General features: G+C 51.9%; 1 protein-coding gene across 4 annotated transcripts in view; it reads left to right on the plus strand.

Moving 5' to 3' along the window:
- LOC111178787 (leucine-rich repeat and fibronectin type-III domain-containing protein 2) overlaps positions 1–26,993 on the plus strand; it is a 148,870-nt gene that overhangs the window by 64,649 nt on the left and 57,228 nt on the right. The window contains exons 2-3 of one of the 4 annotated variants that reach the window (XR_016394622.1): positions 3,398–3,501; positions 4,836–14,673. Coding sequence is in view for 1 of the 4 variants with exons in the window: in XM_022581843.2 (XP_022437551.2) it covers positions 2,032–2,081; positions 3,398–3,501 (154 nt within the window). In the remaining 3 variants the exon portion in view is untranslated. Of the gene's footprint in view, positions 1–2,018; positions 2,082–3,397; positions 3,502–4,835; positions 14,674–26,993 lie in introns of those variants that run through there. The other 3 variants (XM_022581843.2, XM_089918788.1, XM_022581841.2) reach the window with 3 other exon arrangements.

The following is a 26,993-nucleotide window of genomic DNA, read 5'->3' on the forward strand; positions in this document are numbered from 1 at the left end:
TGATATTGAATGAGCCTCCTTCTTTCAAGTGCACCTGCACAGGTGGTGGGGAGGCATCCTTGGCAGGGGATCCTGGTTGGGATAATGGTACCCAAGATGAGCAGGGAGATCCACGTGGAGAGCTGGCTCTTCAGGTAGAAGGGAGTTTAAGAACCTTCTCTGCCCTTGTCCAGGGTCTGTAGCAGAGAGCGGGGCCCGACACTTTGCCCCGACTGAAACTCAAATGGGACAGTGTGAGTTTTGGCTTAAGAATCTGAGATTGGGGTCAGTGGGAAGGTGGTATTTTAGGAGGCATTGGCCTCCCCATCCTGAGATTTCTGTGTCTTGAAGGACCTGGGTCCTCTACCTCAGAGCCAAACCCTCATTCCCCCTACATCACAAGGTGGGCACAAAATGGTCCTTCTACCTGCTACTGAGGTCTTGGAGACCACCTGTCAATTCAATTGAATAGGTTTAGGTTGGGACTTTGGGCACTCGGTAGTCTGGGGGTCTGGAGGGAGGGGGACGAGAGGAGTGGGGCCAGGTCTCTTATCAGAACACCTGGGTGACCAAGTCCTTTTTGTCACAGGCGGGGCTGTCCTTCCCAGCCAGTGATGATTTCTAGAGCTAGAATATAAGCCCTGTGCAAGCAGGCACTTCTTTCTGGCTTATTCACGGTGCACACCCCGAGTGCCCAGAATAGGGCCTGGTGCACAGCGTCTGCACAATTACAAACAGCTGAGGAAGGAGTGAGGAGCCCATCACAGAAGAGCGCGGAAGCGCCCTTTCCCTGCGCTTTCCTCAATGACGAGACCCAGAGGGATAGAGTTGTCTTCCCAAGGCTCAGACTGGGGTCTCACCCATCCCTGGCCGCTCGGGAGTGACTGTTCCTCTCCTGGCCACCCCTTAATCTTCCAGGAACCTGGAGATTTGAGTGGGGACAGCCTATGACCAGCCTGGAGGGTGTGTGAGAGACAGCTGTGGGTGGGAGAGGTCAGGGAGGCCTGGACCGGCGCGTATCAGCAAGATGGTAGGCAGGTGCTGGGGAAGAAGCCCTTTAGTGGGTAATTTCCTAATTAGGAAAACAAGTGGTATCGGCCAGTGATTTCCACCCATTAAATCATGTGACCCCTTCTCGCCGCCCCACGGCGTCGTGTGTGCCGAGCTTCCCCTGTGCCTCCAGATGGAAGAAAGCCGCATCCTTTTGTTCACCAAGCACCCTCGTTCCTGTTTCTCTGTGAATATTTTGGTCCCTGTTTGGTGACCCTTCCAGGCCTGACTTGGTATACATGATTTTGGTGCAAATACTGACAAGGGCTCAGGATTATACAGCATCTGTGGGGACCTCCAGAACCCTCAGAAGAAGTGGATGGAGCAAGGCCATGCATCTCCTCCAATGCTTGGGAAAACCAGACTCACACCAGGCTGCATCCAGCTACCCCTGCCAGGAAGAGCTGGGTTTCTTAGTTCGCGTTCCCCAGAAGCAGACCCTGAGACAAGGATCTGCACGTAAGCAGTTTATTTGGGAGGTTGGCTCAGGAAACACTGATGGGCGGTGAGGGTGGAGGATGGCGAGACAGGGTAGGGAATGCAGCCAAGAAGGGGTGGGTTTTTAAGTCACTTACCCCTGGTGCCAACTGCAGCTTAATCCTGCTGGGGAATCCAGGAATCCAGCAAAAACATAAGCCTCAGAGTCGCACCAGCTGGGCGGTGAGTGAGCTGGGGTATTTATACCCTACTCCAGCAGGCATTGGTTGAGGACCTCTTGCATTGGGGATGGGGAGTGTTAATTCCCTGGCACTCTGGGCCTACCATGTGGGCAGGCTAATTGGCTTTGGTACAAGAGAAGCCCTCAGGGAGAAAGATGCAGTTGGGCACTGTGGAAAGGGCAAGGTCAGGGCAGCGTGATGTCTGCAGCACGGAGCTTCGGATCTCATTGAATGAGACCCACACCCCTGCCCCACCACCCTCAACTGGTGCTTTTTGCAACAAATCTCACTGAACCACATGTTCTGCTCTTTTTTTTTTTTTTCCTGGAGCTGGTGTTTGCAGAGACCAGATCAGCACACAGTTTCCAATCTGGAGGTCTTTTCAACAGGCAGGTGAGGAAGGAGACACTATCTCAATGTGTATGAAATTCCCCAGTGGCTTCCCCAAGCATCTCCCTGGGTCCCCTCCCCCTCTTCACTCAGTGTGTGTTCCAAAAAAGCAAGCTCGTTTTAGCATGTGTCTGAGGGAGGCCAAATTAGGAAGGTAAGGCTGAAGTAAAAATAAACTCACTTAAGCATGCCAAAAATAAATGGCTTTTGGATTATCTGCTGTTTTGGACTGTGCTATCTCTGTAGAGAGTGACCATGACTGCTGGGTTCATTTGCTGCAGGCGAGCAGGCCGGAGGCTGCCCAGATGGCCACCAGAGTGGGGCTGCCATTGAAGAGTTCTAGAAACGGGACCTTCAGCCAGGGGCAGGATGGGGGCGGACTACATGAGGAAACACACACACTCTGAGAAATGCGAACTGTTTGGTAGCATTTGCCCCAGTCTGCTATTTCTCCAGGAGGTTCATAGGTATTATGATGGTGTGGGGAGAGACAGATGAAAAAGAGTTGTGTGGTCAAGTTAGTTTGAAAATGCTGGAATTGACAAGGTTGAAAGTTTATTTACTGCAGACCTTCTCCGATCCTTTACAATCCAAATCAGCATTGTGATTTTCCAAAAAAGGAATGTGGTATATATAAATATAAATGTTTATATATAGTTTGTTTTTGCCAAAACACTATGGATCATGAAACCCTTTCTTTCATGTAGAGTACTTAGGACTTGTGTGAGTGCCCTACGGAACGTTCTTTGGGAATGCCATCTGGCATTTTTCCAGAGCTTTTTCATACCCCATTCTCGTCAAATCCTATTAAAAACAGGACACAGGACTGCATCACTTCTCAGCTTCAGATCCTCAAGTTTCCCCAAGCCTGTTGGGCGATGCTCAGACTATCTTAGCCTGGTATCCTGGACGCTCATGACATGGCCACTGTTTACCTCTCCCGTATCCTCTCTGGCCAGGCCCTCTACTCCTGGTAGCTCCTCAGGGTGGCTCTGGCTCTGAGCTTGCAGACTCCCAGGCCTTTGCACATACTGCCCCCTCTGTTGGGCGGGTCTTCCCTCTAACCCCCGTCTGCTCGGTGAGCTCCTGTTCATGTCTCGAGACTCAGCCCAGCCATCACTTTGGGGAAGTTTTCCTTGATCTTGTCACCAGCTAATGAGGCCTTCCTGATCATTCTTAAAACCACAGCCCCTGCCCCCAGAGTGATCTATTCCCCTCCCCCACTTTATTTCCCTCCTTGACTCTTATCGCCTTTGCACAGACTGTGCCATTACCTTATTTGCTTCGTTTATCATTTGTGATCTATCTCTCACCTCCAGGATATCGGCTTCAGGAGTCACGGATCACTGTCCAGACTGTTCTCCATTCACAGGGCCTCGCACGTAGCGGATGCTCAGAAATATTCGTTAAATGACAGGATATGGTAAGCACTTCCCCCGCTGTTCTGCCTTAATCACTTCAATGCGCGGTTGTTATACGATACTCGGGCTTGCGAACAAAAGCCTCAGCTCCCTGGCTTCTCCGGGGCACCTGCTCTGAGCCCCGCCGCTGCCTCCCAGCAGTTAATAAGTCCCTGCCACTGCTGACATGCTGAACAGTGGCTGTTATAAGCATCAGTCTTGATTTTTATAAACAGAGAAGCCAGCTCTCCTCCTGGCTGAGCTGGGAGACAGGGGGCTGGATCTTGTGACCCCTGACCTTGTTCAGCTCAGGGCCTCTCTCTTTGTTTCTCTCTCTCGTCTCCCTGGCTGACTGCTGTCCCACCATGTGAGCATGCTGCTACAGTTGATTTCTTCCTGGGCAGAAAGCTGCAGAAATTTTCTCTCCCTATGGGCTCTGAGTAAAGGGTGGGGTCCTGGCATACTCCAGGCGGGTCTTTCCTGTCCCAGTGTGGCTCGGAAAGTGGATCCAGGAAGCTGTGGGGCAATGATGAGGTCTCAGGAGGGATCCAGGGTCTGTTCTGTGCATTTTCAGTGCACCAAGGGGGAGAATCCAACAGGGCTGAACGGGGCCCAGAACCAGGAGTAGGGACCTGGCCTGGGGGTGCAGACAGTCTCTGCCACCAGGGTGTGTCCAAGGTATTGAAGGAGACACGACAGTATTTCACGGAATCTAAGACTCCTTTGATTGGAAGATGGGCTGTTATTTCTCGTATGACTAAGAAAGTCACGTCGCTGCTCATTAAACTTGGACGTGACATTGATTGTAAGATGCATTCCAATTTCAGAGATGTTAAAATAAACATCTCAGGATTGATGAAATGTGGCACTGCTGTCCACAGGAAACGGGGGCGGCAGGAGGTTAAGTGCCCACCTGGGCATAAGAGGAGGAAGACTCGAGGTCTTGGGTTTTGCAGGAGCCACAGAGAGTTTGTTCTAATATTCCCAATCTTCCTGAAAGAAAAGTAGACAGGAGAGATCACGTCTGCTGACAGGGGACTGGAGACTTTGGTCAGTGCTCACAGGAAGCTGGGAGGGGTGGCAGAGCTCTGTGCCTTGATGATCTGGCTCCTAAGGGTCTAGAAGTCTGACATCAGCCAGGGTCCTCTTCCCTTTAGGGTCCAGTTGACTCAGGGGTTCCAAAGTGACTCACCCACCCACTCTGCCCATCTCCTGTGTAGCCACCCTCCTCGTCCCTCCCCCGCCCTTCTTTTCCCTTCATTCCTCCTCCTTTCTCTCTGTCTCCACTTGTCCTTCCTTCCTGCCCGTGACAGTTATAATTATTTGAAACCTATACACTTGTATTTCTCCTTTATAGAAACCCCTGCCTCTGGCTGGAAAGGATCATCGTATTAAAACCTTGGATCACGGTATCAGCCGTCCTTGCATCCCCTCATCCCCCTTCTCCTCTGCCAGGAGTTGGCCACATCACCACTGCCCCACGCCTGGTTCTCACAGTCACCCTCTCAGTGGCCTCTTCCTCTCCCATCTGCCCCATGTGCTTCCTGGAACACCCATCATTCCTCTTCTTGAAACCCCGCAGCACCTCCCTGCTGCCCTAGCATCTCACAGACAGGAAGGAGGCTCGGGGCAGGACGCAAGCTGCAGAGCCCGATGGCCTGGGTTCGAGTCCCCTCGCCCCTTATGAGTTGTATAACTCGGGTCAAGTTACCAACCGTCCCGCCGCCCCTACTTCCTGTGGTTAACAAGGCCACATTCCATCAAGGCTAAGATCTTTATTTTAACATCTCTGAAACTGGAACACCTCCTACAATCCATGACATGTCAAAGTTTAAATAGCAGCGAGATTTCTTTTTTGGGGATACCAAAATTAACAGTCCACTTTCTAATCTAAATAGTCTTAGATTTGATGAAATGTTGTAATGTCTGCTTCAAAGGTCGTGAGGATTAAATTAGCTAACACGTGAAAAATTCTTAGCGCAGTCCCTGGCACATGGTCCGTACCCCCCAAATGTTGCTGTTATTATTACTGGCACAAGAGTTAACTCCATCTGACCTTCGTGTTTTCTTCAAGGTCTCCTCTCATCGTCCCCACTAGTGGGCACGATGACTCTGCTCTCTGTGCCCTCCTGCACCAGGTCCCCTTTGCCCATCTCCCCCCGGTCTCACCTCTTCCCCCGTGCCCTGGGATGCCCAGTCGCCTCACGCTCACTTGTATTAATTAGCTCCGCCCTTCCTTCTTGCAAAAAGGGAATCCTGGCTACACTTGGGCTGGCCTTCTCTGATCTGTAGTTGGCCCCATCCCGTCCAGTGTTAACCTAGGTGTTTGGAAAGATTTCCTCTATTTCTGCTGTGTGAATCTCATCTTCCTGATGCTCCTTGGAGCTGAGAGCCCTGTCATCGTCATACACTTACTCCCAAACTCTGCCTGCCACCAGGCCGGGCATGAACAGACCATCAGCGCAGCTGCCAAATCTGAAAGAGAATCTCTGTCTGCCCTTGACCTTGCTTTCATTTCCTCCAGCAGTTGAGCTGCCTGGCATTCTGGGCATGTGTCTCTGGGTTTATTATTGGCTTCTCATGCTAGACTGTGAACTCCCTGTGGCAGTGGCCTGTCTTCTCATCACTGTGCCTCGGCACCCAGCCCGAGGCGTGGCATGGTGCAGTTGCTCAATAAATGTTCGTGGGATCCGTAAGCGCTTCTTTACTTACTGACTGGGGATTGCAAATGTTTGCAGAATTGATATGCGTATTCTTATCTTCTGACTGGTTTGTTGATCACCCGAGGGGAGAGGGTTTGGGGGCAGGAGTAGGACGGGTGACTCAGCTCCTCGAAGACTGAGGCTCATGTGTCAGGACAGAGACCGGGGGCTCCTGGCAACCGTTGGGATCTCCAGCTTTGCCTGGCTTGATGCTATTCTCATTTTATCTTCACAAAATCCCTTCCTGCTAGATAAGGAAACTGAGGGCTGAGAAGTCAAACTATGTGCTCTAGGTATGTGGCTTCCAAACTTCTTTGACCACGTCCCACGGTAATGCATGCAATTCACATCTCACATGTACACTCGCCGCCTACTCCGTGTAGCACGCTTTATTTTCTGTGCCATTTTATTCCTCCCTCTGCTCTTTCATTATGTTTTAATGCCAGACACAACCCACTACACTGAGTTTATGACGCACAAATAGGTCATGACCCACACTCTGGCCCAGTGTCCCTGAGTTACCTCGTGTGGAGGGTGACCGTCAACTCAGGCTTGCTGGACACAAAGCCTGTGCTCTTTCTAGTGGGCAGTCCCACCTGGGAGATGAGGGACAGAAACTCATGCTTATTAAGAGAGCAAGATTATTCTTAGAAAGGAGGGGGGATGTTCCATCAGAGCTGGGAAGGAAGTTCTGTGGGTGTAGCGTTCCTGTCTGGGTCATTCAAGAGCAGAGAGCCTGCTTTGCCTGTGGTAGGCGCTCTAAAATGTTTGTTGACTCAATGAGTGAGTGAATAACCCTCTACACGCCTCCAGTGCAGACCCTGCTGGTGGAGGGAGAATGTGGCACACTGGTTGCCGTGGTCCTTAGAAGGAGGGCATTTCAAAGTCCTGGGGCGGAAGGAGACTGGAAATCATCTTGATCACCCATCATTTCACGGCTGTGGGAACTGAGGTCCGGAGAGGAGCCGTGGCCTATCCCAGATCATGCTCGGGTCACTAGCAGAGCTGGAGCTGGGAGCTACCGTGTGCTAGCTCTCAGGCTGGTGCTGAGATGGTGTGGTGAATGGGGAGAGTCCAGACTTTAGGGTCTGGAACACGGTGCTTCTGCCATTACTCTTCCTATTATAGTGTCATCTTTCAGCATTTGTGGGGCACTAACTTCATGCCAAGTACGGCTTTAAGTGCCTTACATACATTAAGCCCTTTACTCCTCAGGCCAACCCTAGAAGCTAGGTGCCCTTATAAAGCGTGTTTTCCAGAGAGGAAACTGAGGCACAGAGGAGTAAAGCGGCTTGCTCAAGGTTGCCCACTAGTTCGTGGCGAGGTAGGGATTTAAGCTCATGCTGCTGGAGGCTTGGTGGGGCTAGCAAAGCCTCTCCGGGCACAGGAAAAATACCAGGATCCTCTTGAGTGGATCCCCCTCCCACACTGTAGGTCAGACCCCTCCAGAAACCTCCATTCCTACCGCATGTACTAGCTGCAAAGGGAGAGGGTGCATGGCTGATGGTACAGCTAAAAGTAGGAGGCTGTGGGGTGGCAGAGAGGGGGCCCTCGAGTGGGGCAGGGCAGGATGGCGGGGCAGAAGACCCAAGCCTGGCGCCACCCCTTCCCCTGTGGTGCATCCTTGGGCAGGAGAAACAATAGCTGTTAAAATTTATAGAGTGGTACTAGGTGCCAGCACTGTGCACGCCTTATCGGATCCAGGACTAGGAGGAAGTGGGGACTCAGAGGGTGGGAAACTAGCCCCAGGTGACAGCTGCGGAAGGGACAGAGCCAGGTTTGGGCACCAACATGACCCACCTCCTGAGCCTCTGCTTTCAGCCCCGGGGCTGTACTGCAGTTTAGTGGCCTGGTCCACACCCCAGCTTCCTCATCTTTCCAGTGGGGAGAAAGGCTCCCACCTTGAACACTGTTATGATAGCCATCAGGTGTCTGGCTTGTAAAAGGCCCTTATTCACCTTACTGTCGTCATGGCATCAGAATCAGCATGCCTGGCTCTGAGTTGTGGCTCGAGGTTTAATCAGATTCAGATAGAATCTGGAACTTTTCAGGGCCTGCGCGTTTCCTGAGTAGATCATTAAGCATCCACTAGAGGCAAGACCAGAAAGACAAGTCAAAACAAAACAAGATGGCACCAGCGTTTCTTGGCAGGTGCAATGTGCCAGCCACTGGGTGAGGCACTTTCTCCTTTAAGTCCTCATTTCTTCTTCAGAGCAATAAGTGAGAAGCATCGTTCTGCCCCATTTTCAGATGAGAAAACTAAGGTTTAGAGGGTCTCAAGAAACTGCTCATCCCTAAGAGAGGCCGTTTGGTGTTAAGGCCAAGAGCGGGAACTCTTTGAGGACCCCTCCCCCGGCTGGCTGTGTCACTTACCTTCTCTAAGATGGAGCCAGTCTCAGCAAGCCGTCGTGAAGATTAAAGGAGATACCGTGTGCTCAGGGTTTAGTACGCGTCTGACACAGAGCAAGTACTCAGTAAATGGTAGTCGTCAAAATCCCATCCATGTTTCATTAGGGTACAGAAGACAGAGGGGTGGAGAAATCCCTCTTTAGATAATGAACTAAACCAAGTAATGTGAGTCTGACTCAGGGAAGAGTTGGACGCATTGGGAAGCAATTATTAAGAGCCTACCGTGTGTGGGATGAGTCCATGCTCTTTGGGTCTAGCAGAGAGGCTAAGCCAAACCAAGTAGGCATCAAACCCTGGCTACTGACTCCAAATCCAGGGCTCAGGGTGTCCCCCCAACACAGGGAGCCGACACGAATCATTACCGTTTAGGGACCATCGACTGTCTTGTCAATGCCAGGCTTTCTAAATTAATAGTGGTACCTTATCTGCTGAGTGTTTTATACTTGGAAAACAATGTACCCCTTCAAAGTATAAAACTTAAAAGTTCTGTGGTCTTTTCCTTTCAGATTTACATCCCCACCAGGCAGAGTAGGGACAGTTGGTCCTATCTGGCATCTGAGAAAGCTGAGGTTGAGAGAGTAGAAGTGAGTCTCCCAAATTCTTGAGGCCTGTCGCTGGGAGTGTGAGGGGCAAGCACTCTGATTTCTGGATCAAAGACTCCTCACTGCCCCAACCTGGTCTTCTTCTCAAAGGGAGGCATGGCTGACCCCAGCTTTGGGGTCAGTGACATCTTGGAAGGGGCATCTTCTAGTAGGGCTGGGACAGCATGACTCAACCATTCGCTGCAAACTGTCTTTTTTGCAGGACATTTAGGAACTGGCCTGGGGGTCCGCTAGCGTGCTGGTACCTTCCCAGACCAGGCACACCTCGCTTGCAATCCCAAACACCAACTGAATGAAGTGCCCGCTAAGCTTGAAGAGCAGCTCTGGCCTCTCCTCTTAGCTTCATAATTTTAGAATATAGGGGCTGCAGGTTTAGGCTCCAGTGCACACTGTTTCTGGGGGTATATTTTTTTATTTTTTAAATGGTTCCATTCATGCTTCAGACAGCCAGCAGATTCATTCTGGTCAGAGCTCTGCCTTCAGTTCAAGTTCCGGTGTAAATCTCTGTGTGAAAAGAGAACAAAAATGGATCTGGATAGTTTTTATTCTACTTGGCAATTGGCTGGATAAAACCGTGATGGACCGACAGTGTCCGTGGAACACATCTTATCCTCGGAGAGAGGAGGCTGGGTTTCCAAGCCCATTCTGCAGCCGAATACGTGTGTGGCCTTGAGTCAGGCATCTTACCTTCATCCCGTCTCTGCACAAGATGCCCTCCAAGATTCCCTGTGGCCCTGGTGTTGCAGAAATGGACACAGTTCTAAGCAGCATCCAGGCCCCTGGAAAGATGTGGGCCCTTCGTCGGGGGCCCCTCAGAGCTCAGGCCCAGCATGCAGGATCCTGGATGTTGAGATGGGGAATGACTTGGGGCCATTTTCTCCAGTGGCCGTTTGGCTACACCCTTTACAGTCTGGATCACTTGGGCCCCCTCACATATCTATGAGTCTTGGGGCTCCCTGGAGAGTCACAGCTGGGATGCATGAAGTTAAGACAGAGTGGGGGCGGGGAAGATGGATGATCCCTGTGCAAGATGAAACCCACAGCCAGCCCCACTGAGGGCCACCCTGGAGGCCACCAGCCCAGGCCGCTAGCCCGGTGATTCCATAACAGCACCCTGTCAATCAGGACCCCAGGGCGTGCTGCGTTCTCTTCCTTCCCATCCAGGCAAGGGGAGGCTTTTGTGTGGCAACTTCCTGATTTCACATTTTAATTTTCAAAAAGGAAATAAATTCTCTCCAGACATAGCAGTAATTGACTTTGGAGTTGTGACTTTATCATGCAAATGGTTATTTGTGGACTTTTAGAAACCCGCGTCATGGAGCGAAATTACATATTTAGAGACTTCCAAAGCCATGGATTAAGGTCCCAACAGATCCTAATGATTCCGTAGGTGCCTTTAGGGTATAACGTGAAAAAGCATATTAGAGGATGATTAAAAAGCAAATGAGCGCGCGCGGTGAAATTCCTTGTGGAAAGTGGTGATTAGACTCACTGTGAGGCTATTTTCTCATGTTGTTAGGGAGCTCACTGACCAGCCCTTGCCCTGCCCCCTGCCCCACAGAGCCCTGGGAGGCTCTGCTGATAGGTTATAAACAGCCACAGACACGCCTGAAGAAGGAGAGACGCCTGTCCCTTGCAGAAGGAGCCTGCTGGCCGCTTCACTGCTGCCACCAGAGAGTTCTGGGACTGTCCTCAAAGATCCAGGAGCATTTTCTGCACGTACATCCTCCCCCTCCACCCTGGGCCACCATGATGTCACATACCCTGGAAACAGTACAGTGTGAAATCCCTTTGGCAGTAAGTGAGGGGCTCCCCCAACCAGGTCAGGAGGGCAGTTTGTAGGGACAGCAGCTTCAGTCCTGAGTAAGGTTTGAGACCCTGCTTTAATGTCTAATGTGTGTGTGTGTGTGTATGAGATTTTGCTTTTTTCACTTAACATTTTATGATGTTTATTTTCCCGTAACTCTAAATGTTTTTTAAAAGATCATTTTTAATAGTTGCACACACAAAAAAATAGTTGCACCTATATTATCAGTAACTTCTAGTCAGTAGAGTAATTTTTGCTCAGTGCAGAAAAGGCAAAAACCCTCACAGAAAAGTACAAAGGAAAAAAACCACCACTGCCCATAATTCACATTTTCAAGGATGACGCAGTTGATATTTTTGTATATGTCCTTCACATACGTTCTCTTTCCAAACCTGTAGAGATTATTTTTGTTGCTATCAGGCTGTCCATAGTCTTGGTGGCCTACTGTTTTCCTGAGAGGTGTAGTGATTATTCCCCAGTATTGGTGAATACTTTTGCACTCATTATTCTCAATAGCTACAGTCCAGTGCACTGTCTGGGTTATTCACTCGATGCCTGATGGTTGGACCTCTAAGTTCCTTCCAATTGTTTTGTCATTGTAAACAACACTGTGATGAACATCCTTGTGTGAAAACCCTTGTGTGCAGCCATGATTTTCTCCTTGTACATTGCTGCTTTCACTCGCCTCCAAGGTATTTAAGGAAGGGATTTTTCACAAAGGTGTGGGCAGACTTGACAGATCAACAAGGATGTCAGGCACCCAAAGACTAGCAGTGATAGGAGGCCTTTAGTTACCTACCCCCAGCTGGACGTGATCAGGAGAGGAGACTGAAGTGAGGGGCTGAAGCCAGAGAGAGTGTGAGTAGAAGTATCCAGCCTCGCTCTCCTCCTATCCTCTCATTGGCCAAGCCCAAGTGGAAATAGAGGGAAAGGGGTCTGGGGGATACGGTCTATAGAGGCCAGGGTCCTGGAGCCCAAAGCTGGGTGAGGAAGGCTGCAGAGAGGATGCAGTGGCAAGCAGAACAGTCAGCTCAGCGGTGGCCTCTAGGCCCCAGGAGGGGAGGGCTCCACCCTCCATCCAACCCAAAGGCTGGGAGCTGGATGCCACAGTCTGGAGAGAAGGGATAAGGATGAGAATGGGGGGACGACAAGAGCCGACATCCTCTGAGGGCTCACCGGGGCCTCCTCTGGACCCCTACACGCAGACTATTCACATAGTGAGGGTTAAACAAGGCTACATATCATACATTAAACTATTCTACAAGATACACTTCGTCATTATCATCCTCACAAAAGCCCTGAGGCACAGAGAGGTTTAAAAAATGTCTTGATCGTACAGCTATGAGAAGGCAGAGCTGGGAACAAAATCTGGGTCAGTGGCTCCAAATCCACCGCCCCGGACCCACTATGGGGCCAGCGGGTCACTGATCTCAGGCGGAACTGGCTGCAGACCCAGCTTTCCGACCATCTCTCTGCTTACTCTTTCTGCGGCCACTCTCTCCAGGAGGCGGATCAAGAGAAACCACACAGACACTGCAACCTGGAGAGGAGCCCCGCAAAGCCCTAAATCCACTCCAATTCTATTTTCTCTCTATGCCTTGGAAAATAAAAACTGCTGAGCGCCTGCTATTTTCCTTGAAACTTTGTAGCAGAAATCTTCTCCTGGGCTCTGACCCTGGGAGTCAGCTTTCAGCCCAGAGCACATTTTTACTGCCAAGTTATTTCTGATTCTTTAAAAGCAAAAGCAGAAGCAAAAAAAAATGTCTGGAAGGAGCAGGCTGTGTTGTAATGCAACGTCTCAGCAAAAACCCCCGGCCTCTGGGCCCACGCTCGGCTCCTGTCCTGACGGTGAGGCTGGGAGACGTCTTGAGCAGCAAGGGGAGAGCTCAAGGCTGCAGGCAGCCCCTGGTGCTATCATTTCAGGCACGTGAGAGGGAGAAGCGGAGAAGATGACGTGAGGTTGGAGGACAGGAACACACAGCCAGGGAGAGGAATGGACAATTTACAGATCTGACTTTGGACGTGCAAGGGCCCCACTCCTCATTCTAAGTGGGCTGCCTCCTGGGGCATCCTAAAAATGCCTTGACTCTGCATTTATATTTAAAGTCACCAAGAGCCGTGCGTGTGTGCACATACGTGCGTGCGTGCAGGGTCCGTGTGAAGTTGCTGGGCCCGTGTTTGTGAGTATGCCTTTATGGGAGTGTCATGAGGGCGGGTACCATATTGGTTTTGCCCACCTGTATCTCTTCAGCACCAAGCATGCGTCCTGGAACGAAGCAGGTACTCAATACATGTTTGTTTGGAGTCGTTTTGAGCACCTACATGTATGTGAATAGTCCGCGTGCAGGGTTCGAGGGGACGTGTCTGTGCATCTCTGTGGATGGTGCCCCAGAAAGTCACCTACCCAAGGACAGGGATCTTGGTCGGCTTCATTCACCGACACACCCCAGTGCTGTGCTACGTCTAGCAATACCGCAGTGCTGTGTGCATCTGCATGTCCGTGTGGGGTTCTCAGTTGGCCTATGAGTGAAAGAGATGTGTGAGAATGAGTATCTTTGGATATCGAGGTGCCTGGGAGTATCCGGGTTGGATGTATCTGCCTCTGGGAGCAAGTGTACATGCTTGTTTGTTATGGGAAAAGACGTAAGTGTAGCTAGTGACATGGTTGGTGACTAGAAGCAGAAACACCAGAGAAATATCTAGAAATATCTTTACAAATATGTCAGGCTCCTCTCTCACAGGCTCTGGCCTCTTTGCCCATGGCCCTTCGCGTGTCTGGATTCAGGTCTCAATTCTAGACCCTTCAGCCACAACTGCAGCTTAGATTCAATTGTGATGAAGGACCTGACGGCAGGAAACTGGACTGCTTGGCACAGACACTCGTTACTTACCTCTCCGGCCGTGACCGCGCTTCCAGCTCTTGTCTCCCATTTACACTTTGTTTCCCTGTTCAGTCTCTCCAGGCTTCCCTGACGCTCTGGAAGAGTCTTTAGTGTGGACACAGTTCTGTACACACACTGTCATCTGTGTCCCCTCTGGACAGTCTGGACTTTGTCCCCCCTGCCTTTGCTCCTCCAGTCTCCACCACACCCTCCCAGGCCCCTGGTCCCTCGGCAGCCCGGTGGGCACTCCAATAAGTGATTATCTCCTTCCTCAAGGTCAGCTCCGTCTCAGGATTCCCCCCAACAGTAAGGATGATAAATGGCTGTTGTGGTCCAAGACTGGCGAAGTGACATTTCTCTAGCCTTCCAAGAATTCCCTGTGTGCCCACTGTTGCTGTCCCGATCTTGTTTTTTTTGTTGTTGTTGTTTTGTTTTTGTTTTTTTTTTTGATCATCCTAGCTTCCTGGGGAGCCCAAGGCCTTCTCTGCAAAGGCCATGCATCAATCCTGAGGAAGATAGGAAGGCAGGGTGGAGGTGGGAGTGTGTTACAGAAAATCTAGGGCATCTGCTCTGCAGTGTCCTCCATGCAGACGTGGAAACTGAGGCATTGTCAGACACTCAGCTCCCTCTTCTCTCCCCTTCCTTGTCCTAGTGTAAGTGCGTTCTTTTCTGTTTCACTGTGCATTCTGTGTAGCACAAAGGACTTCACAGATGCTAATGTGGTAATGACTGACTCCCGGAAAGGGAGAAAATAAAGCCACCAGACAGGATTGAAAGCAGCTATCTGGGTCGGGGCGGGACAGGAAAGACCAGGAAAGTGCTGGGGACGATCAGGGATTGATGCGGACAGCAGGTACAGTCCAGCGGGCTTGGAGGAGATGCTGGAACAGAGAGGTGCTGAGGTCCTCGGTAGGTGGGAACTGGGGAGCCGTCTGCTCATCAGGGTCAGGATTAGGGACATCCAGAGGAACTGCCGAGGGGGCTCTCAGGCTGGGACAAGGAACAGAAGCAAAGGTGAAAACAAAAGCACAGACTTCTGAGCTAGACAGGCAGGTGGGCTTGGGCCCAGAGGGGTCTCACTTTGGGGTGCTATAAACTCTTCTCTGTGGCAAGCCCCTTTCTGCTGAGTCAGGTAGGGGACTGAGGGCTTTGCGTGGTGCTTCACAGATTGTAAAGCTCTGTCATGTCCAATAACCTTTTACCAGCGCCTGGAGGCACATCGGGTATTAGAACTCTTACATTTAACTCGTGTTTTAAGGACATTCAGCAAGGAGTTGAAGATCTGGGGCTATTAGGTCAATTAATAAGCACCTACTGTGTGCCAGATGCTTTTTAGGTACTGGGATTAGAGCCAGGAACCACATAGATGGAATCCCTGCCCTCAAGGATCTTATATTCCAGAGGGAGGAAGCAGAGAGTCACACACAACTCATCAGTAGGATGCTTTTGAGTACCTTTGAACAAGATAAAATAGGTTAGTGTAAGGGAGGGTGGCAGTACAGTGGGCTTGGGGTTGGGGCCCTGTGACCAGGATGATCAGGGGTGGCCTCTCAGAGGAGGTGGCGCATGAAATGAGATCTGAATAATGAGGAGTGGGTGTGTGAAGACTGGGGCGGGGAGAAGGATCCGAGCGGAAGGGATAAGTGTAAAGATCTCAAGACTGGGTTGAGCTGCAGCCAGGGAGTCCGCAGCTTCCTGTCCAAGAGCAGGGCTGGGGGAAGATGCGGCTGGAGGGGTAGGCAGGAGCCGGACCGCACAGGGCCCGGTAGGCTGCAGTGAGGTCCGTGGCTTTTATCTCCTGTATAGCAGGAACGTCTGAAAGGTTTTCAAACAGTGGGCTGACCTGACCTGATTCTGGTTTAGATAGATCCTTCCAGCTGCTCTGTGGAGGACAGATTGGAGGTGGGCCAGAACTACAGGATGGAGATAAATTAGAGAATAAATGTAGTGATCCAGGAGAGAGATGATGGTGACTTGGGCCAGGAAGCAGCGGTGGAGGTGGTAAGAAAGGATCAGATTCAGGATACATTTTGGAAGTTCAACCAACAAGATTCAGTGATGGATGGGATATCAGGTGTGAGGGAAAGGGGAATCAAGAGAAGCTAGGTGGATGTATGATGGGGCATTTTAGAGATGGGGAAGGCTCCAAGGGGAGCAGGTTTGGAGCGGGAAGAGGGAGTCTACTGTTCTGTTTTTGTTCAAGATGCCAAAAAAATAGACATCCAAGTGGAGATGGCAAGTTAGTAGCAGGATGTACAATTCTGGCAGATTCCAGGGGAAAGGTCTGGGTTGGAGGTAAAATTTCAAGAGTCTTCATCAAATAGAAGGTGTTGGAAGTTGTACAACTGGATATGATGATTTGGGAAGAGAGTGTAGACTTAGGAGAGAAGAGGGCTGAAGGACGGAGTTGGGGCAATATGATGACTAGAGGCTTGGGAGCTGGCAGAGAAGACTGAGAAGTTGCAACGTGTGAGTTTGGGGATAAACCAAGGGAAGATGAGATGGGGTCATCAAATGCCAAGGAGAGATGGGGTAAGGAGAAAACAGAGGATAGGCTGTTGGCTTTGAGACATTGGGAAGTTGGTGACCTTGACCAAAGCCTCTTCCATGGACATGTGGGGTTGAAAGCCCAAGCTGAGAGGTGGGGGTGAAGCAGTGGGGACAGTTAGCTAGTAAACCTTTATCTGGGGGTGGGGAACAGGACAAGGAAATAGAGGGGCTAAAAAGCAATGTGGAGTCAAGGGAATGATTTTTTTCTTTAAAGATGCGAACTAGTGAGACATGGTTGTCGACTGGGTTGATCTAAATAGAGACAGTGCTGATGGAGGGGACAGAGGGTATCATTGCAGGAGAATCTTTGAGAAGATGAAACCAGATGGGATCCTGTTCATAGGTGGAGGGCTTGGTCCTAGAAAGCAATGGGATATATACTTTTTCATTTTAACAAAAAGGGAGGCAGGGAATGTGAGGACAGATGTAGGCAGGTGGGTGACGTATGGGTAGGAAGAAGAGACAGGTCTTTGATGTCATTGATTTCTCTGTGAAGTACACATCAAAGCCATCATCTGGAGAGGGGGGTCAAGCAGAGATAATCATTTGAGAGATGAGAGAAATTTTTGAAATAATTTTCTTGGAGAGTTGGAAAGTAGATTTACTAGGAAAGTATAGAAACGTTATGTGGCAGAGTTCAATAGTCTGTAGAGAGAATTCCTAGAGAACAGTTGGCCGATGGGGTGCAGGTGCTGAACAAGTGGATGGTGGGGGAACAAGCTAGGGTAGGGGTTTCTCCAGATGAGCATGAAGGAGGGAGAGGGGGCCAAGGACATCAAGAGTGCTAGGAAGGGGATGGTTTGGGGGCTGAAATCTGGGCTGAGTGATGAATGGATTGGGAGGTCTCAGTAGGTGGCAGTATTGTTAGCACAGGGGTAGTAGAGTATTATAGGGGACAAAGTTAGACAGGGGATCCTTGAAGTCAAGCATTCAAGAGTGAGGGAGTTATTGGTGATGATGAGGTCTAGAGTGTGACCGTGAGTGTGGAAAGGGCAGGAAAAGATCTTTGGTACTGGGGGTGGGGGGAGCAGGGTGGTCAATGAACCGAGAGGCCAGGGTGTGGAACAGATCATCTGAGGGATACTAAAGGCGTTGAGAATGACGGCAGGAACGGTGGTGGAGAGGGAAAGACAGAGACAGAGAGCTAAGTGCTGAGGTCATCAACTGGTGACTAAACCTTAATTCTTGGAATTTCAAAGTCATCTAGTGAAGTGGTTTTAAAACAATTTGTCAGACTCTCAACGCTTGTTTACAGGAAGCATTTTGAGGCAGCTTGAAACAAATAGCAGAAGTAAAAGCATATCTACTATTTGAAAGGAGGTAGGGGAAACTGAGCCCCTTATTCTCATCTCCACTCTGAGGGGCCTTTGGGCGGGCTCCATGGAACCTTCCAGGGCACACGGTTAGAAAACCACTGATTTAATCCAACGCCGCTTATTTTTCGTTTGAGGAACAAGTTATCCAAGGTCACCCTGGTAGTTAGGAACAGAGGCAAGAATGGAGTCCAGGCTTCCCGTCTCCCACTGGACCTGGGTTCCATAACTACTCCAAACCTGTTTTCCTATTCTGTGTTGTTTTTCCCTGAGGTTCCTAAACAGTCTGTGCTGTAAACACAAGACTGACAACAGCACTAGCAGGAAGCTCCCTAGCCTGTCCCTAGGGAGGTCCATTTCATTTTGTCTGGCCTTTTCCAGAACTATAGGACAACACTGTCCTATCACAGTAGGAGGCTAGGCTTAGGTGAAAGCCAGGCTGGGATGGCTGAGGAACTCACCCAGCTACAGGGTCTGCCCTTGGGGCCCCAGATCAGGGTCCAGAGATTAACTGCAACCTGGGACTTGACCATTTCTGGCCTCTTAGAGCCTTGGCTGGACATGGGTGAAGTCGGGACCCAGCTGAGTGGACTGACCAAGTTAGACATCAGCGTGGCTGAGAGGTGGAAGACAGCGGCAAGGCAGTGGGACAGAAACCAGACCCCAAGAGATGGAGGAGGGTCTGGAGGAGGGGAAGAGAAAAAGATGGAGGGCTTTCAGAGATGCTGGAGAGCACAGGGGCTTTCCATAGGTCCCATGGGGCTTACTGGTAAGTGAGGTGCTGGATAGGACTGTGTATCAGGGAGCATGTCCAGCCCTGTATGTCATGAGGGACATGGAGGCCGAGGGCAGTACTCAAGGCCAGCTGGGCATCGCTTCATGATTTTGAGCCATCTGTCCATGCACAGTCGACCCACCCAGCCTGGGATGTAGGAAATAGTGTCTGTGCCCCAAATGAGTCAGGGTACAAGTCAAGACTCCAAATACAGCAGAGCACCCACCAGAGGAACATGCAGAAGGCCCTGGCGGGAGGACAGGAGCAGGGGGCACTCTTTCCCGTGACCCTGGCCTTAGTTCAGGCCCAGTGCACAGAGGACCTTAGGGTGTCCCCTGTGCCCTGAAGCCCTTCCCTCAATGTCAGCAAGACCCAGCTCCCTCACATGTCCCCTCCTAAGAGAGGACTTCCCTGACTGCCCCCAGGCCTCATTCCTCTTTCCCCTCCCAGCCTATAACCTGCTCTCTGTTCCTGGAAGCACATACTACGCCCTGACCTCTTAGAATGTACATATTTACTGTTACTGTCTACCTTGCACACTGGCAGTGGACTGGAAGCCCCCAAGGCTGGAACTGGGTTTCCCTGTCATCCATATCCCAGGACAAGGGGCTGGCTCAGCAGTGAGTTGGGAGGGGTGCCCCTGTGGCCCCTCTCCTGCTTCTCCACCCCCAAGGGCACAGTTGAGTTGCGGGCATCCCTGCTCTAAATGCCTCACTGCCCTGTAGAGCTGTGTCTGGGTCTAGGTCTGCAGGGAGGCCGACCTCACTGTCCAGGCCCATCCAGCCCCTCCTGCCTGGGGGTTCTGTCCCTCCCAGCAGAGGAGGGGGCCCTGGCTGCCATGCTGTGATGGTCACCCCCTCCCTGGGAACAGACCCTTACCTGAGGGCGGGTGAGCAGCGCTGGGCCCCTAGAAACCCCAGGCTGGTTGTATCAAGGCCGATAAGCCTCAGTAAGTGGCTCTAAAGATAATCAATTGTTTTCGTTCTGAGTGAAACAACTGGCTCCAAGGAACCTCTATTTAAAAACTGCACACACACACTAGATCCATCTTTTGTTAAAGTGTTGCGCACGCTGATCTGATTTGTCCTGGCAGCTTCCATGTGCTTCCTGCTCAGTGCCAGAGATGGAGCTGGGAGGGGAGCTGGGCCAGGACGGATGGAGCAGAGGGGAGCTGCGGACTGGGGGTGGGCAGCTGAGCAGGAAGGAGAGGAGGCTCTAGAACAGACAAGGCGTGGGGCGGGGGACCTCACCTCCCAGCTTCACCCACCTCTGGGACTCAGGTGGGGGCTCCTGTGAGAAATCCTGCCCTAATTGTCCTCCTCCTTCTCTGATCCAGGAGAATTAGTGGCCTGGCTGGAAGGGACTTCAAACCACAGGGTTGGAACCCTGGATTTTCCAGAGAGGAAAAGAGAGACTCAGAGAGGGTAAGCTGCTTACCCAAAGTCACACAGCAAAATAGTGGCAGAGTAGGGTCAGGGCCTGGGACACCAGAGGCCCACCTGGTGTTCTTTCTAGGCACTGCTGGGGAGGGAATCTTCTCTCTTCCACCAGGTGTTGGCCTTGACAAGGGCTGGGCACATCCTTCTCCTTCCCTGCCCTCTAAGCACACTCTGAGATGGGCCCCCAGTGAACAGTGTTAAATGAGTGAAGAGGAGTCCATGGGGTCCCAGGGAGGGAGAGGGGATATTTTGGGGACGGAATAGACCAGATTGAATAGACGAGGCCCCAGAGAAAGGGTGAGCGGCAATCTTTGACCACATAAGGCAGATCATGCCCTCCCCTGCTCCAGATCCTGCCGTGGTTCCCCAGTTCAGTCAGAGTAAAAGCCAAAGTCGTTCCAATGGCCCACAAGGCCCTATGTGATCCCGTGCTGACATTGTTGCTACTTCTCTCCCCTCTCACCACCCTATGGCCACATTGGTCTCCTTCCTGTCCCTCCTGCCTGCCGGGCTTACTCCCCCATTTTACAGGTGAGAGCCATAGACTCTGAAGGAGTCAAGGCCGTGAGGCATCACTTAAGGCTGAGCGAGATGGCAGCCAGGGAGGGTGGGAGGTCAGGCAGGATGCCAGGGCAGGCAGGTGGGCAGCAGACAGGGCCTAACACCTGTTCTCTGAGCCAGGGAGCAGGTCTCCGGCAGCGGGATCCTCTGGTGTCCCCTGGCAGGGCTAACCTGAGGGGTGGCTGCTGAGGGACCCCACAGCACCAGCCAGGGCGAGCTCCAGAAGGACAGCGGGGAACAGGCAGTGTGGACAGGGGTCGGCAGGCTGAGAGGGGCCACAGTAGCAATTTTTTCATGTGACTGTCTTGAGAGTGACTTGGGACTCAGGCCCAATGAGGGGCACTTCTAAGAGGAGCCGCCAGTGACCTGTGGGAGCATGGGGACTCCGGGGGTGTCTGTGAGTAAACCTTGAGTCTGGGTTTGTAGACCAGGCAGGCGCTCGTCTCTCCACGGGGCAGCTGCGGCCACTCTGCCCCTCCTCCGTCCCTCCACGCCGGCGGTGGCCTGGGGCACGGACGATAAATAATAGTAATAACGAGAGAGTCTGTTCCAAGCAAGATGATTTTATGAAATTACATTTTTGAAAAGGTTAATTCTTCTATCTTCCCACTTGTACTCCAATCTGGAGAGGAAAACGTGGATTAATTGGTCCCATTTCCTCCCAGGCCTCCGTGGAGCCCTGACAAGATGTTTGCTTCCGCCGGGGCCTGACGTCCCCTGCAGGCTTGCCGGAAGCAGCAGACGCTGGGCCCTCCTTCCTTCTGGAGCTGGCTGACCTCCCTGTCCAGGCTTGGGGCAAGCAGTGGCCCTTCCTCTGCGGCCCACGCCATCCGGGACCAAGGGGCTGGCATAAAGTCCAGCGGGCCGATCCACAGCTTGTCTGGGAAGTCCTGGCAGACGGAGTGGCAGGCGGGATGGGAGAGGAGACCTGGAGAGACCGTGGGGAAGCGGGCTCGGAGGGCGGCGTGCAGGAGGAGCAGATGGGGGTACAAGTGGGGACTGGAGCGGGGCCCCAGGCATATGTATGGAGTGGGCAGGATGGGTGAGTCAGAGAGAGGAAGTGAATGGAGACAGAATGACAGACGCGAGGGAGGAGCTGGTGGGCTGGCGCTCTCTCTGGTCTCTATTTTGCACCTTTTCATTGTTATTTTTCCCTAAGTCAGGCAGAGGACAGACCCCTGAGGGAAGGCATTTACCTCAACAGGAGGCGAGGAGAAGGGGGGAGGAGTGTTTCTCCAGCTCTAAGTGTCACGTGAGTCCCTCCCCCCACGTCTGCTCATTGCCTCCGCAGGGCAGCCCTCATCGTCTCCCCACTGTCTCGCCAGCAGGAAGAAGAGGAGGGTCTAGAACAGACAAGGCGGGGCGGGGGGGAACCTCACCTCCCAGCTTCACCCAACTTTGGGACTCAGGTGAGGGCTCCTGTGAGAAATCCTGCCCTAATTGTCCTCCTCCTTCTCTGATGCAAGAGAATTAGTGGCCTGGCTGGAAGGGACCTCAGACCACAGGGTCTAAACCCTGGATTTTCCAGAGGGGAAAAGAGAGACTCAGAGAGGGTAAGCTGCTTACCCAAAGTCACACAGCAAAATAGTGGCAGAGTAGGGTCAGGGCCTGGGACACCAGAGGCCCACCTGGTGTTCTTTCTAGGCACTGCTGGGGAGGGAATCTTCTCTCTTCCATGAGGTGGTAGCCTTGACAAACGCAGGGGCACATCTTTCTCCTTCCCTGCCGTCCAGGCACATTCTGAGATGGGCACCCAGTGAGCATTGTTACGTGAGTGAAGAGGGGTCCATGGGTCCCAGACGGTGCCTGTCTGAGATGGCGCAGCTAAGGAGTGGCAGAGCCGGGGACACAATGCAGACCCGCTGATGCCACCCCAGCTGAGCCATCTCAGACAGGCATGGCCCTGCTCTGGGCCTCAGTTTCCACATCTGTGAAGTTAAGAGGTTGGGCAAGCTTATCCCAGACCCCCTTCCAGCTCTGCAGTGTGGAGATTATTTGACTGGAGTCCTGAGGAAAGGGGTTTGCTCCACTGTCTTGTTGTATTAAGGCTTCATTTTGGCAGGAGATCGTCAGTGGTTTTCAAGTACAATAAAGTGGACCAGCAGGGCCCAAAGAGGGCAGTGGGGTGGAGGCAGGTTGTGTGGGGTGTCTGTCTCTGGCTGTGCTGTGAGGCATGTCTGTGTGGGGGGCGGTTAGGGCTTGGGTCATGCTTGTATCTGTACAGAGTACAAGTTTACATCAGGCTGTGTGCTCCGTGCTGTGTGCAGCGTTTACCCCAAGACCTTGAGGACAAAATAAAAGTGACCATAATTAATTCAGCACGCCTCCAGCAGGTGCTTTTTGTGTGGCTGAGTCAGTTCCCCTCCTTGGGTTTGCTCCTAACATTTCACACTTTGCAGGGTGATCCCTAATCCTAGTCATCCCTAACCCACCACCCTGAAGCCCTGGGGGGGATACAGAGTGGACCTGACCTCAAGGAGGCAGAGAAGGCGAGGCTCCTTCATACCAGGAGTGATGCACCTTCAGACCAGACCTGGGGACTTGTGCCATAACTAGAATTACCCCAATGTGCAGTGGGTACAGGGAGGAGGCATTAAATCTACCTGATTGTTGTAGCGATCAGGAAGGGCTTCCTGGAGGAGGAGACATCGAAACATCAGTTATACTCTAAGGGCCATGGGAGGCTGGGCAAATGGCTCAGTCAAGGGATAGAGTGGTGGGCGTGTGCCCAGGGTGTGTGGGGACAGGTGGAGGGTTTGTCTGTTGTATGGCTGTGACTCAGCGGGTCTGCGAAGAGAGAGGTGAGGAAGGCTTCTACAGGAAGTGAAGCTTAGAGGAGAGGTGGGTTTGTTTCAGTGGAGGAGAGGATGTCCTGGCAGAGGTGTCAGGGAGGAGCAAGGCAGAGGGAATGGAGGACAGGTGTGGATGGGGAGGGGACAGGCCAGCGGCCAGCACAGTGGGCCCCTGATGCCTGGTGGTCCAGGAGAAAGAAAGTCTGGGCAGGAGAGAAGGTTCAGGCTCCCTGGAACCCTCTCCTTAGGGGCTCCTGACAGGACCAAGCCATCTAATTCCTGGCGTAAGTCCCCTCCTGACAGGCGCTCTCCCTGTTTATTCCTGTTCAAAGAGCGGGGAAGACCTATTTCCCTCCCAGGAGCCTATGTATTCTGCTTTCTCATTTTCCAATCCAGTGACTGTATGGCTTTTTATCATTCGGTTTCATCCTCCCAACAAGAGGAGCCATTCCCTCTGCTTCTTGATTCCCTGGCTGGGGAGGAACTGGGGACAACTGCTGTGACTGGGGGCCTGGGGCCTGCTATGCAGAGCCCTTAACCGTGCACCACCCTCCGCTCCAGGCCATTCCAGGCTGGCATTGGCGCTCACGTCAGAGCTGCTGCTGTGGGGCGAGGGGGTGCAGAAGGTGGGCGGCTCCCATTGGCTTGTAGCCCGGGGGATGGGCGTAAAGAAGTAGTGCAGGTAGGTTGAGGGGAGAGAGGAGCCGAGGTCAGAGAAGGAGGGAGTTGGGAGTGTAGAGTAGGGCTCCCAGCGCGGCAGTGGACGGTGGGCCTGGGGGCTTCCTTTGGTTTGCTCCTATCATGTATCTTTCCACATTTCTGAGGAGAGTCTCTAATCCTAGCCATTCCCTAATCCACCACCCTTGGATTTGCTGGTAAAACCCAGTGACTTCTCACCATCTATGTCTTGGTTCCTTGGGCTCCCAGCCATCCTCTCACCTCCATCTTTCCAAAAGTAAGAGGTCCTGCATCTTTCACAGTGATCTGCCTACCTCCCTTCCTTTCTGTTGACTTTCTTGGGATACGTTCATGGTGCCCAGATGGAGGGACAGGCTCCATGGGGTTGCCGTTTCCTGAGATGAGGTAGGCTGCAGGAACGGTGGGCTCCAGGGGAAGCAGCAAGAGCTTGTCTGTGGCCCTGTTAGGTCTGAGATGCCTGTTAGACACCCCAGTGGAGATGTCCTGAGAGTCAAATTGTGAGTCTAGAGCTCAAGGTGAAGTCAAAGCTGGGGACTCAGGGGGACTCATCTGTATACAATGATATTTCCCCAAGGGAAAAGGAAGAAGGAAAAGAAAGGGCCAGGAAGGGCCTGGAGCACTTCAGTGTTTTGCTGAAAGAACCAGCAAGAGACCGAGCAGGACAGGCCAGAGAGGAAGGGGAAACCAGGAGCATGTGGCATCCCTTTCCAGGGTCTTCCTATCGTGGCTGCACCCTGGTGGTCCTCAGGCCACTTCACATAGTGGGCTCGTGTCCTTAGGGAGCAGACCAGAGAGAACAAAGATTGAATCAGATTCCCAGTCCCAGCCCTTCCCAGTTATGTGGCCTTGGGCAAACTTACTTTGCCCCGCTCTGAATCATACTTCACTCTGCATGCAGAAAATTCAGTAAGACCGATGTGTCTTATTTACCTGGCACCTAATAGCCACTCCTTAAATGTCAGCTCTCCTGCCCCTCCTTACTCTTCCTAAAATAAAACCACCATAGAGTGCATCGTCTCAGAAGGAAGTCCTGTAGAATTTGAGATATTGGTCTTTAAATACACTATCTTACACTTGCCCACACCGAAGCTCATCTGTCGCTTTTCCGCCCACTCACACACACCCTTGTGGGATTCTGTAGTGTATCCCTATTGGCTTGACATTTCACTTCCCCCAAAAAACTTAGTGCCATTTTGCAGATCTCTAGCTCTCACTGTGTACTCCTTCTTCCAGATGATAAATTAAAATTTCAAATGAGACTCACTGTCCTAACGGCAGGGTGCCTCTGTTGGCCATTCTCCCCCCAGAGAAGAGCCCAGCACATCTTCCAACTTCCTGCTTATTTCTAACCCAGGAACAGTGCCTCTGAGATGCCCTCCCGCCATCCCGGGGGACCCCCTCTGTAAGCCCGAATCAGTCCACCACAAGGGCTCGCTACCTGCTAATTCCCCAAGGAGCCCCGGTACTTTGGGGCTCAGGGGTCCTGCTGTTTATAGAGATGCGTCCAGTTCTTCTTACAGGGTCAGAAAGTGAAACTCTTTAGTCCATGGGTCCCCAGTCTCTTCTAAGATTACTCTTGTGGGGGTTATAGTCCTACCCTCAGTGGGTTCTACTCACTGTCTATGTAGCCGGCACAATCCACCCCACCAACCCCAACATCTCTGTTCACACCAGCTCCCGCCGCCTCCACCTGCATCTTTGGCTTAAGGGCCTTCTCTGGCTGCTGGAGCACGCTCCGCCCAGTCAAGTGTCTAGGGGATTTCACTGCTAGAGCTGTTCTCAAACACTGACTTTTGGGCACTCCTATCCCAGCACCCTCACCCCTCAGCAGGGAGAACTCTGACTTGGGTCCTCTGAGTTGCCCAGAGGTCCCAGTGGGACTGAGCTCCATTGCTTACCCTTGTAACATGTTTGATAACACACTTTTTTGGACTGCCTTCTGTTCTCCATCTCATTTCCCCTGCACCCCTCCCAGTGTTTTCAGGGACCACCTCCCAAGTAAACTATGTGCCCTCAAATCCTTGTCTCAGGGTCTCCGGGGGAACTTAAACCAAGACACTCGGGCTCATCGGCCCACGATTACCAGGAGTCCTTGGGCTGCAGCTGGCCTGATTCACCCTGTATTCTGTTGGGGTTTGGAAGTCCAGCCCCTGGGTGTACTCCACATCAAGAGTTCTCCCCAGCATTGGTCAGCACCTTGCAGGGTGCTGGGCCAGAAACTTCTCCTCTGGGTCAGGGCATTGCGAGCGTGGTTGTCGATGCTGGAAGAGTGTATCTTGTCACCATCTGCATTGTCTGCGGATTTATCTCTGTCTGGGGGAGGGGGCCCAGCTGCAGACAGCAAACATACTGAGTAAATTCCTAATGAACTGATTACCCAGCTTAGCATTTTAACTGCAGCATTAAGCATCCTCTCACCCTCATAAACATGTTGAACTACTGAAGGGATTATGGCTTCCAGGCTGGCCACCCTGTCACTGGGAAAAATTAATCTTGAGATTTAATCAAATCCAAAACCACAAACTGCAGTAGGGAAGGGGCTTTTCCTCTCCATGATGCCCAGAAGTTGGTAGGGAATTCATAGATTCCTCCAACTTGGGAGTGACCTTGAAATGTCACCTGGTTCATCTTCCTGCGTCTGAAGGCACACAGACCCTCTTGGGCTGAGGCATGAGATCTTTTCTAGAAATGACCTGTCTGAGAAATACCGCTTTTATAGCTAGAAGAGTGAGCCCAAGAGGAAGTAAGTTGATGATCTTTCCTGCCCAAGGTTGGAGTGCAATGTGGAAGGATGCGGGGTTCTTACCTATTCTTAGCCTCTTCTGTGAGTGTTTGACGGTGACTCTCAGATCTTCATCTGGGGGCTTTTCTGCTAGCTGAGACTACATCTGGACCTGCACTGTGTCTTGCCTGAGCTTTCTCACGTCTCCTGAACTTTGCCAGCTTCTATGGGATCAGACTGTGGAGTGAGTGTAGATGGCAGA

The sequence above is a fragment of the Delphinapterus leucas genome, chromosome 10, assembly GCF_059928025.1.
Source record: "Delphinapterus leucas isolate spDelLeu-1000000601 "Yukka" chromosome 10, BTC_Dleu_Yukka2, whole genome shotgun sequence".
NCBI classification, from domain to species: Eukaryota; Metazoa; Chordata; class Mammalia; order Artiodactyla; family Monodontidae; genus Delphinapterus; species Delphinapterus leucas.